This window comes from Strongylocentrotus purpuratus, unplaced genomic scaffold (genome assembly GCF_000002235.5).
Source record: "Strongylocentrotus purpuratus isolate Spur 01 unplaced genomic scaffold, Spur_5.0 spur5_scaffold_12, whole genome shotgun sequence".
Lineage (NCBI taxonomy): Eukaryota > Metazoa > Echinodermata > Echinoidea > Camarodonta > Strongylocentrotidae > Strongylocentrotus > Strongylocentrotus purpuratus.
The window spans coordinates 22,401,635-22,413,992 of NW_022145597.1; the positions used below are offsets into that span (position 1 = coordinate 22,401,635).

The 12,358-nt window shown below is 38.7% G+C and overlaps 1 protein-coding gene across 3 annotated transcripts in view; it reads left to right on the forward strand.

The window, feature by feature from the left end:
* The window catches only part of LOC592256 (serine/threonine-protein kinase PAK 3), a 56,688-nt gene that overhangs the window by 29,414 nt on the left and 14,916 nt on the right, over positions 1-12,358 (forward strand). For all 3 annotated transcript variants that reach the window (XM_030982126.1, XM_030982124.1, XM_030982125.1), the window contains exons 3-5: positions 611-699; positions 10,803-10,959; positions 11,923-11,975. In XM_030982126.1, the coding sequence (XP_030837986.1) occupies positions 611-699; positions 10,803-10,959; positions 11,923-11,975 (299 nt within the window). The remainder of the gene's footprint in view (positions 1-610; positions 700-10,802; positions 10,960-11,922; positions 11,976-12,358) is intronic.

A 12,358-nucleotide genomic window follows, 5' to 3' on the forward strand; every position in this document is an offset into this window, starting at 1 on the left:
CTTGAAAGATTTGATGCAGAAAATTTGCTAATGGAAAATCTGAGGGTGAGGACCTGTTGTTGCCCTGATATGAGTTCAGTGCACTTTTTCAGAGCTACTACATGTACATGTGGAAGTGCCAGTAGCTGTGATTCTCCATATTTCATCCTGGAAGTTAAGAATAAAGAGTGAAGGTTTCATACAAAATACTGAATTGTTATAATCAAGTTTTTTCATCATTTTGTACATATATTATGGATAAATATGTATTTGAGAAATATTCCTTTCCTCAGCAAATGCTGATTTGAAGCCATCAGACTATCAAAATGTTTCCATGGATAGTACCCAGCCCTGTAAATTGTAAAAAACTGAGAGACGGTAAAAGTACATGTTATCAATAATTTGACATTAATAAATACTTTCCATTTTTACATTTTTCATTATTAGAAATGCATGTTTAATCCCCCACTTTCACAAATTCTTTTCATTTTGCAGTTTTGATGCATTTTATACTTACAATTTCAGAGGGATATAAAGATTAAATATCTTTGTTACAATGTTTTATTTATTTGTCTTTCTAACAATTGTCTTTTCATTGTATTGCCTTTTCTTTTTCTTCGACTTATCCTAGGCCAAAGAACGAGACCCGAGATTTCGCTACCCACAAAGTTTGAGCACACAGTCCATGTCGGCTTTGATAACATCACAGGAGAATTCACGGTAAGATCATTCAACCTCACTTAACGTATCATCTGCTGAATGCCAAAAGGGCCTTACCTCATATATTTTAAAATAGAGTTGGTGCCTTTCTTGCTCAAAACAGATGGTTTGACCAGTGGTTTAAATGTACTATGTCCCATTTGCAGGCCAAAAAAATGAAAAAGTTAAATTCCAACTGCATTTGAAAGATAATACTAATTTAGAACTTTCCTAAAAAAGGTGGGGCTTGATAATGTCTTCAAGTGGGAAAATAACGGCCATTAGATGTCAAATCGACTGTAGGGCTATAGAGCCCAAAAGTAATAGTCTTGATTTTCAGACAATTGTACCGAATGGTCATACGTTTTATGCTGCGTAAAGATTCAATCAGTTTAATCTTGGCCATCACAAGAAGTGGGTTATTGATATAGACAAATGCTCATGTACCCTTTACAACTCTTTTCATGTATGTTACTATCAAAGAAGAAAAAAGCCAGTCACTCAATAGTGTCTGACAGTGAAGTCTAGCAAGTAAACGGGTTTCCTTGTATAATTTGAATATGAGGACACTGCTAATGTTTAAATTTCACAGATAAGACATATATGACATATTCATAATTTCTGCAAAGTTCTACAGAATTTGAGGTTGGCTGCAAAAGGGACATAGTACCCTTAAAAGCTCAGTTGGTCTTTGATGAACGAGGGTCGAACAAAAATTAAAAAAAAAGCAGTAAGAGTTCTAACTCATATAGAGTTAGTGCCTTTCTTGCTCCAAACAGATGGTTTGACCGATGGTTTGACCAGATGGTTTGACCAGTGGTTGTACAGGCTCATAAAGTCTTAACTGCTTACAGCTCATTTGGTCTTTGGTATGGGCAAGATGAAAGAGCTTCGAACGAAAATTCCAAGAGAGCCAGAAGGTTGCTAGAACTCTTGTTGTTACATAGAGTTCCAATTTTTGACATGTCAGTTTATTTTCGTTTTTATACCGACTGCATTAACGGGGGTTTACATTCTTACAGTAGACAAAAAAACCAATTAACTATCAGTCTAGTTGGGATGTTAAAGTAGGAATAATATATATATGAGACCAATCTGCACATCTAATCTTGTCAATAATGCATCAGCACATATACATGAAATCTTTGTCTATACTTGGTTTACATATAAAACAAACGGTGTACTGCCACAGTCAACTTTGTCACACATATAAATCTGTATGGAATGTACATACTCAAAACAATTTCACAGTCTAGGGTTCGGTCTGCAGCGAATAAAGAATAAACAAAATCATAAGCATTTCTTTCAAAACCTTCATAAAAAACATGTATGATTTAAGCATTCAGTCAGGTATCTTGTTCTCTGAATTACAGTATGTAGCCATGTGTCTATGAAACTTAAAACTAGATGGAAATTGTTGACACCTGCAACAAATCAGTGCAGCCTCGTGGAAAAGCACACCTACACAGCTGCATGTTAGGTTACTACATGGACTATTAATAAACTTTAACAAATGATTGAGAGCTGATAATTATTTCATGGGCCCTAGATGTGCTGGATGACAAGGAAAGGATTCTTTCTAAAGAAGCAAACCTTTTTGTTTCTAAAGCACACTTAAACGAGTCCTGCCTCAGTTTATCAAGCAATCAAGAGTGCATTACCGTCCCCAGCACGATTGATTTCCCATTGCCATGGCGACGCAATCGTGACTTAATAGAGACTTTATTTGGAGGTGAGCTCGAAATGACGTCACAATTGAGGAAGGAGAGGAAGTGCGTGGGTGTGGAGGGAGGGAGGGAGGGAGGGGGAGAGCCCTTTGTATCGAGGCGATCTGTTGTGAAAATGTTTGGATTTCGAGGTCCGTATTTGGAGCGTATGGGACATGAAATCTTTATCAGCCCTTGGCAACAGCCCCTGGACCTAAAGGGAGTCAAGGGAAAACAAAATCCATTTTTTTTAGAGGATGTAGACACCCTAGAATTGATTTTGAAGCTCACCTGCATTTTAATTGGCAAAAGCTGATGTTGCATAAGTTTTGCCTGATTATGGCTGTCTCGTTCAAGATGTCATACTATTATGTTTGTAAGTATTTGCCCGGGGCAACCAAAACTTGTCCATGGGCAAGAAAATAGAATCACTCTTGCCCTGTTTGCCAAGCGAGGACATGTATAGCACGTACAGTAGTCCATTTTTTTACAACACAATTATCAACCATAGGTGGACAGCTTTATTGAGAAAAGCTTAGTGAATCAGATTGTTTCTCCTTTAATTAGTACCGATTATACTTGCCCTTCACTATTACATTTTGAGATACCTCATAGTTCATAAATATAATACTTTAATCTATTTTATGTACAATGCAATGATATTTAAATGTCACTCTTTATGGGAAAATAGGTATTTTGCACTCCACTATTCATTGCGAATTTACAAGTACTGTTTGTATGGGGAATGTGGCCCAAGACCTTTGCACGATACTGTACAGCAAACAAAATGGGATTGAAAATTGACTCTGTTCTAATGAATGCTAACAAAACAAGATAAAACAAAACAGTCACAACAGCAATATGAAAAGGCTCAGAAATTATAAGAGCATTGTAGAGAACCAGCCAATTTTTTAATGAAAATTGCTTTAGGGAAATCTCAACTTTAATAGCTATAACTATTCTGAAAAGCTGCAAAGGTTACCTTGAATAGGAAGGACTTTTTTTTATATCTCTTTTTGAACTTCAAAGAACGGCCTGATTCAGTAACTAGTAATTAAAGTAAAACAAAAAATATTGTCAAAACTTTAAACATATTCACATGAAACAAACATCCCTTCAACACAGCAAAGAGGAATCTATCTATCTATCTATCAGGCTATAGTTCATCCAGACGTTGGACAAAGCCCTCCTCATAACATTTCCATTCTCTTCTGTCTCTAGCTGTCCTAGTCCAAAGAGGAATATGCCCCTTTAAAAGTGTTTTTTTCTCCAAAGTAGCTCTTGAAAGTGAAACTCCTGCAGGGACGTCACTACTGCCCTGGAAGCGTTCTTATGAATGGAGGGCTCCCTCGTCATGAATAGGGTGAATACTCCTACGCATCTCTGCTATGTCATGACGGAGCGTCGAGCTTACCTTATTAGTCAAAAGGAAGTAATCCTGCCTTATTTGGAAGTTGTGAAACAAGCTCTTGCTCTAGAACAAAAACCACAATATGATAAGTACATGCTTTGATAGGCTGTGGGGTCACATCGGAATGGGGGGTTGTACATGTATGTAAATACTGCAGATAATTAGGTTTGTTTAATGAAAAGCATTGGGGTTGGGTTGCACAAGGTTTAATTGACAAAGCAACAGGTAGTTGTATTTGTCAATACAGGCTTGCACAAGGTTGACCTGAAAAAAAGCAATAAGTAACTTTCCATACCCGGCTAATTTGCGTCCATGACTCAGGTACATGCATATATTCTTTCCAAATACATGATTGATTATCCTGTCAGGAATGTGGCAGTAAACAATACTAGTGTTGCCAATTTGATGAACAAAGGTGGATCAGAGAATGGGTTCAGGAACATGTTGATCATGTATTTCTGTTTCTACTTATGAATAGAAGCAATACCATATTGGGTATGAATAGTTGAGATTTTGAGAACAAAGGCCTTTCATTCTTTATCAATTTCATTCTCTACGAAGACCAGAGTCCAATGATTATTCACAAATAGTTAACATGACACCAGATTACAGCACAGTACAAATTTCAAGTTCATGCATTACATTTACACATGTAGGTATGTTGAAATGTCAGCCTTTACAAAATATGGAAGAAAAAACCGTATTGCACTTCAGGCTAAAAGTTGGGCACATGGACATGTGGTATAACAGTATTAGTGCGCGTGTCGACATGTGAAAAGCTCAGTTAACAGAAAATGAAAAAGAATTTTAACCATAACCTTGAAATGGATGTCGTTTGATATTAACATCCAGCCATAAAGGTCTAAAGAAGTCTTTCCCCTATTATAACACTTGTGCCAATTTTTAAAAACAGAAATCTAGAAATATCATCTTATCTTGTATGCACTGTACATGTATGGACAACATTCTGCATAATTAAGTATTGTATTCAGTATTCAGTACTTGAATATTACATGAAAAGTTTGTTGTGGTTGTACAGCTTTTGTTAGTAAGAAATTCAGTTCTATTCACTTCAAAACGAAACAGGAAATTCAAACCATGGGGCCCTTTATCAATCATATTGTATACTATATATTGAAAAGATAAGGAATACATGTAAATTTAAATACCAAGAAAACATTCAGGAACAAAACAAATTAAATCAACCTTTTGAAAATGCCTGTGAAATCATAAATCGTGTCTATCTTTATCAGTTTATAGTTTTGTTTCCAAGTTAAGACTGCCATTCATCAATAACTGATGTAACACTTTTGTGTCTCACAAACCTCAAATATGCAGCCTTCTACTTGCATACTATTGCGTAGTGCAAGTACATACAGTTGTACATGTATTTGTAATGTAGAAAATGTGTGTTATTCACGAAGAGATCATCGATGATGCCTGCGTGTGTACACAATGGTAGGGTGAGTCAGGACGTACTGTAGGCCACTGGCGATGACTCAGTGCCAAACGCGAGGGGGAAAGTCGGGGGGAAATGAGGGGAAATCTTTCATTGTTTCCGGCTAATACGACGAGGCACGGCCGAGGCATACTACTATGCATGCTTCTTGTGCATTGTAATGCAGTGGCAGCTGGGTTTTCTGTTTTTTGTAATGCATGTTGAGGGCAGTTTGGCTGTGGTCCACCGAAAAGCAAGAAATTGTTTACTTCCTTCCCATTTACCCCCCCCCCCCCCCCTCCTTAGCTCTCCACATCTCAATTTGAATTTTTTTTTTTATATTTTAAGGAGTTTGAGGGGCAAACAATCACTCTTTCAAATTGTTGCACAGTTTTAATCTTTTATTTCAGGATAAGATATCCTGTCTATATCCTGTATGTTCACAATTTTCTCTCTATTCCCCCCCCCCCCTCTCTCTCTCTCTCTCTCTCTTTCTCCCTTGTTTTTTCTTTGACTTTCTTTTTCTCTCTTTCTTTTTCTCTCTTTCCCTTCTTCTCTCTGCCTTTCTCTCTGTTTGTCTTTTTTGTCTTTCTCTTTCTCTCTTTCTCTTTTTCTCTCTTTCTCTATCTCTCTCTCTCTTTCCGTCTTTGCCTTTCTCTATCTTTCTTTGTCTTTCTCTCTATCTCTCTCTTTGTTTTTCCCTCCTTGCCTTTATCTCTCTTTCTCTCTTTGCCTTCCTTTCTGTCTTTCTCTGTCTGTCTCTCTCTCTGTGACTCCCTCTCTGTCTCTCCCGCTCTGTCTCCTTCTCTCTCTGTGTCTGTCTCCCTCTCCCTCCCTCCTTCTGTCTCTCTTTTTGTCTCCCTCTCCCTCTCTCTCCCCTCTGTGTATCTGTGTCTGTTTTTGTATGCGTACACGTCCATGTACCTCGTCCTCTCATCCTTCTCTCTATTCTGATTTGATTTCAATCATTGTGTATTATTTATCTCATCACTTTTCAAATTGTTCACATGTCTGTACACTGCCTGCAGAGTATACTACCTCTGCAGTATGTTCACAGTCTTGAATGAGCCGAAGAGATGACACCCCACAAGAATGACATAATTATGCATGGCTACATACATGTATACATTGAAGGATCTTCCTCCAAATTTTCAAAATCGCTTGCTAGGATGAACCAATAAATGAATCAATAACAGGGAAATCATTTATCACAGGATTACTCATTTCCTTTAAGATAATGTCTAAAGCAATGCCATTTCTGTGTCTCATAATTTACTTTAAAGGTAAAGACCAGTTATGGTCTTGCGATTGCATTGTGAAAGAAACGTTGTGGAATTGATCAGAACAGGTTGATCATCTAGCATATAAGTATTGGTGTGTACTGCAAGGTTCTGGAATCATCAAAATGATAAGAAATTTGGCCCAGTCTTCGTAAAGTTACAAGCACTGTACACAGAAAGATGTATACGGGACTATACGCACACATGCGCAACACATGCGTTTATCTCTCACAGACCATGTAGATAAACTAATTTACCAAATATATCAATTAGTAGGTGGTTTCCCGGCAAATTTTTTATCATCATGTATTTAGTCAAAACATATTCTTTCGCATGATTGGTAATAAGAGCTTCCATTTCATTTTTTGAAATTGGGGCGCAGGGAATAATTTCCAGCCAAAAATTTGCATAGCAAATCTGCTACACAAAATAATTTTTGCATAGCAGTTGGATGAACTTGTATAGCAATTTTTTTTCATGTTATAAATTACAGTGCAAAAACAATGACGTCACAACATCTGGTCATGAATGCATACTTACTACATTTTATGTTATGTACATTGATTCTGGTGTAACTGTGGACTCACCTTTAGTCATCAAGTGGATATGGCCGCTTGTTGCTACCTTGGTATAGGTAGGGTTGCACATTTGGTTTGCGAGGTGTACAGAAGAAATTCTTAACAGCACATTGTGGATTAAAATCAGTGGAAGATGGTCCCTCGATGCTGATCCTCATGAGATGATCTAGAGTGCTCGCATTTAGTCTACATCTCCAGTCTGTCTTAATTCGGCGCATTGTACTAAATCCCCTCTCCACCTTGGCATTACTGATGGGAAAGGTGAGTAAGACCCTGATGAGAAGACCAAGGTTGGGGTACTTGCTTGTTGAAACCTTGACAAATGCTCTCCAAACATCAGAGCTTTGCAAGTCCATCAGACTTGAATTCCAGTATGACTTGAAGGAGTTCCATTCCATCTGGATGGACTCTGGCTGGACTTCCTGGAGCAACCCCTTGAAATGCTCAAACACTGTGTTAAGCTCCTTGTGACCAAACTGGTCAAGAGAAGGCTTGTCCCTTGGCCAGGCATTAGTGTCCAACACCTTGAATGCTTGGAAAAGCTGTGAATTAAAGTCAGAGAATCTTGCATCGACACACTCTCTGATCTTCTTAACATATATCTTTCTAGAGTTCTGAAAAGCAGTGAAAACATCGCTTCTCACGTTGATCAGCCTGACATTCTTGTATTCCACTTCGGCCTTGCCATCTTGAAAGGTGATGTCATGGAGGAACTTTGACAGTTCTGAGGCATCCTCTATGTCCTCGTGCTCTGATTCAAGGTTTTGCATGGAAGTGTGGAATGACTCGAGACTTGCCATGGCAAACATAAGGTCCACTGACTCTCCCTGGAGATTGCAGGAAAGGGCTGCCAAAGGCTGCAACATAACATAGAATAGCAGACAGTGCATCACAAACTTGAAGCTAGTCAAGACCTGCAGGTATCCACGAAATCTAGCGCCATCTGCTGCTGACGATTCACTGGCCATAGATTCAAGATGTGCAATGATGACTGGGTATGACCGCAGAAGGGTGGCAAGTGCCCTGGACTTGTGCTGTAGCCATCTTGTCCCATGAGCCTTCTCTGGCTTAGTTACAACTTCCTCCATGACTTCTCCCAGAGTCCTTAACTCTCGCAGGCGTTTTGGGCTCTTCTGGTATACATAATACATGGACAGAAGCATTTCACTGATCTCATCCATGTACGTTTTCTCAAAGGCATTTTTTGCTGCCAGTTCCAATCTGTGATTCAGACAGTGCATTCCAATTAACCAGGGCATTTCATGATCTTTCCGTAGAAGAGCAATCAGACCTTTATTTACTCCCATGTTCACTGCAGCACCATCAGCACAAACGCAGACTAACTTTCCTTTCAGTGACATATCTGCATCAGCGAATATTTCATCCAGCCCATCTTTCAAGCCTTGTGCTGTAGCATGCTTAACATCAGTAATACAAAAGAAGTTTGACTGGACCTCACCAGTTTTATCATTCACAAAATGAACATACACAAGTTCTTGCTCCTTAACACTGGCATCTGTAGAACCATCAACCATGATGGAAAAATACTGGGCTTCCTTCAAAGCAGTGAGCATTTCACTCTTCATTGTATCACCGATGACACCAATAAACTCACTGCACTTTGCTTCATGTGTGTATGTGTTGCCTAATGGAACTCCATGTTTCTTCTCCAACTCGACGAACACAGGGTACTTGGTAAAAGGCAGTTCTTCTTTTGCGATAGCATATGCAATGTCAAAGAGTTTACTTACTCGTTTCTCTTCCTCACTTGATGCTCCAGCTAACGCTTTCCCTATAGGCGTTGTCTTGAAGATTGCATCGAGCGTCAGTTTAGGCCTTGAAGAAAGAGCAATTGCTTTCTTATGCATTTCACTGCGAGAATGTTTCACAACATTGTCCTTTTTCAGGGCCGACCCCGTAACTCCATTGATAAATGCCTGGTTGAAATTACGTAGCGATCTCAGTTTCGCTTGATGTGCTACACACATCTTGCACCTAATGCAGTTTAATCTCCCAGCACTTTCTTCGTACTCGATCCATTCCCTTTTCTGGTCTAAATCCTTAATCCAACCTTCCACAGTAACTACACGAATTGACACCATGTTTTGAAAATGACAAAAATATCGGTCCAACAATAAATCCAGAGACGAGTCGAGTCTTAAATCCAAATAAATCCAGTAACTTTGAATCGTATCGAGGGTAAACAACAACACGTAGTATTAGCTCGCACATGAGCGCGATTGAGCCTGCCCTGGATATATAATTAGTTCACCACGTGCGTGCATTGTTGTCTGCATCGCAACAACACTCACGGCTAAAAGGTGACCGTAGACACTCATCGCCGATAGTGCGCTATGTAGGTGTGTGTAGCTTCACGTTTAGAAAGTGACTGTAGTACGCTAATATCGTTCAGTGCAGGCTGCGCTGGCCTAGCCTGCTGTACACGCAATGTGTGGATTGGCGGTCTGTGTGTGAGTACAGTACATAGCTCGTGCATTGTTGATGCATGCACTGCATGTATGTACATGTAGTTTGTGGATTGGCGGTCTGTGTATATGAATGTACGTTTCGCTTGCATCGCAGCAATTGCGATTCATGAAAAAAGATGCGTCGCAAATGGCTGAAAATACATCGCGAATTGCGATGCGATACCGGGAAAATTATTCCCTGGGGGCGTTTCCAATACTTGTCTTTACCTTTAAAGCTTATGGTTTCATTGTAATTAAATATGATTAACATGGAACCATCTTTAAAACACTTCCTTGTATTATATCTCGTAAATTCTAAAGCTGCCGTTCAAGCTGGGGTTTTTTCCCGCTGAGTGGCATAGAATAGCCTAGTATATAAACAATGTTCAAAGTGGCCATTGACATAGGAAATGCAAGTGTGATATACACGTAATGTACATGTACATGTAGCTTCTAAGGCTGCCAGATGGTCAGGCAGAAGTGCATGCAATAACCAGTAAGATGTTCACATGAATAGCCACATGTACATGTGGTTATACATGTAGATAGCTAACTCATGTGTACCTTAGTACCATTAATGCTTTAATTAACCACATTTTATGCGTACATCTTTATGAAGTGCCTTGAGGCAAATTATTTCATTCCTTTGTTATGAATAATTTGATTTCAATAGTCAGATTACATATTGCATACATTAGTTGTTGCTAGGTAGGACAAACACAAAATGGCCTAACAACATATTTATTTTGCATACTAACTATTGAAATACAATCATTTGTATCAACTCACTTCACAAAGAGGTATGCATTACATTTGGTTACATTATGAAAATGGCCTATTGTAGTTGAATGGTTGAAATGCAGTCAAACCAGCTTTAGTGACCACCTGTCTACAACAAGCACATTTTTTGTTTCCCTTGAAAATGGTTTTTCATTGAAACATACACGTACTAAAGGAACCTGTCTACAAAGACCACCTGTCTACAAAGATCACCTGTCTACAAAGATCACCTGCAGTGTCTACAAGACCACTTTTTGTGTTTCCCTTGGGCAGTCGCTGTAGACAGGTTTGACTGCATTAGACTGGAGATACAAAGATCAAGGGTCAGAGTGGAGAATGTGATCATAGAGTGTATTGTGTGCAGGTAAGCCTGAATATGATGACCGGGGTAGTAATCTGTAAAGCGCTTCAAAAACATAGTATATTATGTATTTATATTGTATGTCCTTTCTTTCTGATACAGGGCATGCCAGAGAAATGGGCCCAGCTCCTGTCATCATCGTCGATCTCAAAGACAGAACAGAAGAACAACCCTCAGGCTGTCCTCGACGCCCTCAAGTTCTACGATGACTCCACGGCGGGCAACGAAAAATTCATGACACAACATAAAGTTATACTTGGTAAGTCTCTTCTCTTCTTACTGCCCATTAAGCCTCCTGGCACATAGAGGGCAGCAACAAAAGTCTTCCACTCCTTCCGATCCTGGGCCAGTCTTTGGATGGTTCCCCATGTGTGGTTCAGGTCCCTAATTTCCCCTTCCACAGTTCTTCGCCAAGTGTTTTTAGGACGTCCCCTCTTTCTTTTGCCTTTTGGTGTCCAGTGGAGGGCTGTTCGTGTGACGTCATCTATGTTCTTTCTCATTACATGTCCAATCCATATCCACCTTCTTCTCATGATGATGTTCTCCATGCTGTCTTGATGGCATGTTTGCTGTAAATGGCTCTTTGACTGCATCAGGTTCTATCAAACGTGCTGATAGAAAGATAGAAATGGATCATTCAATATTTTATAATTTTTTGAAATTCTCCAGCTAATACACTGTAGTGTAGAGATGGGAATACTGTCAAACCTGCTTTAGCGACCACCTGTATAGAAAGTCCACTTGTCTACAGAAACCATATTTTTGGTTTCCCTTGGAAATGGTTTCTCATTGAAACATGTACTATAAAAGGAACCTGTACTTAAAGACAACCTGCCTATGAAAAACAATTTTTTTTGGTCTCCCTTGGGTGGTTTTTATAAACAGGTTTCATTGTACTAGCAAATCTCCCTGAAGAAAGTATACTGTAGTTCAAATATCATGACCCCACTTCATTTGTGCTTTTCTCTTGCATAACGTTTGTTTTCTATACAAGGTAGAAAATATCAAATTAAGATTGTTAACGAGGTTTGGTTACCACCAAAAGTATATGGGTAGTAACGTTCTTTCAAACTTAAATTTTCAGCATGAAATGAGATCCTGCAAAATTCCATCATGTCGTTTTTTGGCCTCAAACCTGTTTACTGACAAAGTATACATGTAACTTATTGCCATGATTTTATGTATTTTATGTCCCTTTCTCTTTCTTTTCTTTGTTTCACAGGAAATAAACAATCCTTTGAAGATTCATTTGAGCAACAAGCCTCAATAACACCGGTGAGTATCTCAAATTTATCTTCATAAATAACAAGATTTCAATTGAAATAGGCTTTCCATCAACCACTCACATCATCTACATGTATACCCACAACAAAATAGGACTATTCACTAAAATATTTTTCACTTTGTATGTTTCGGTTGCTACGCTGGTATTCCACGCTGTATATATATTTCAAATACGCTGATAGTAGTAATACGAGAATAATTGCTCTGGATATGTATCTATATTTTAAATATCAGTAGAATAACTCTACTCTCTTTTGGCATAATGCCTTAAGGTTCATGTAGTTCCATGTAGTCATATCTATGTGCATTGCTTCCAAGGTAAGTTTTCCAAAGTTTGGGTAGATTTATTATGATAGTGGCAATTCAGATTTCCA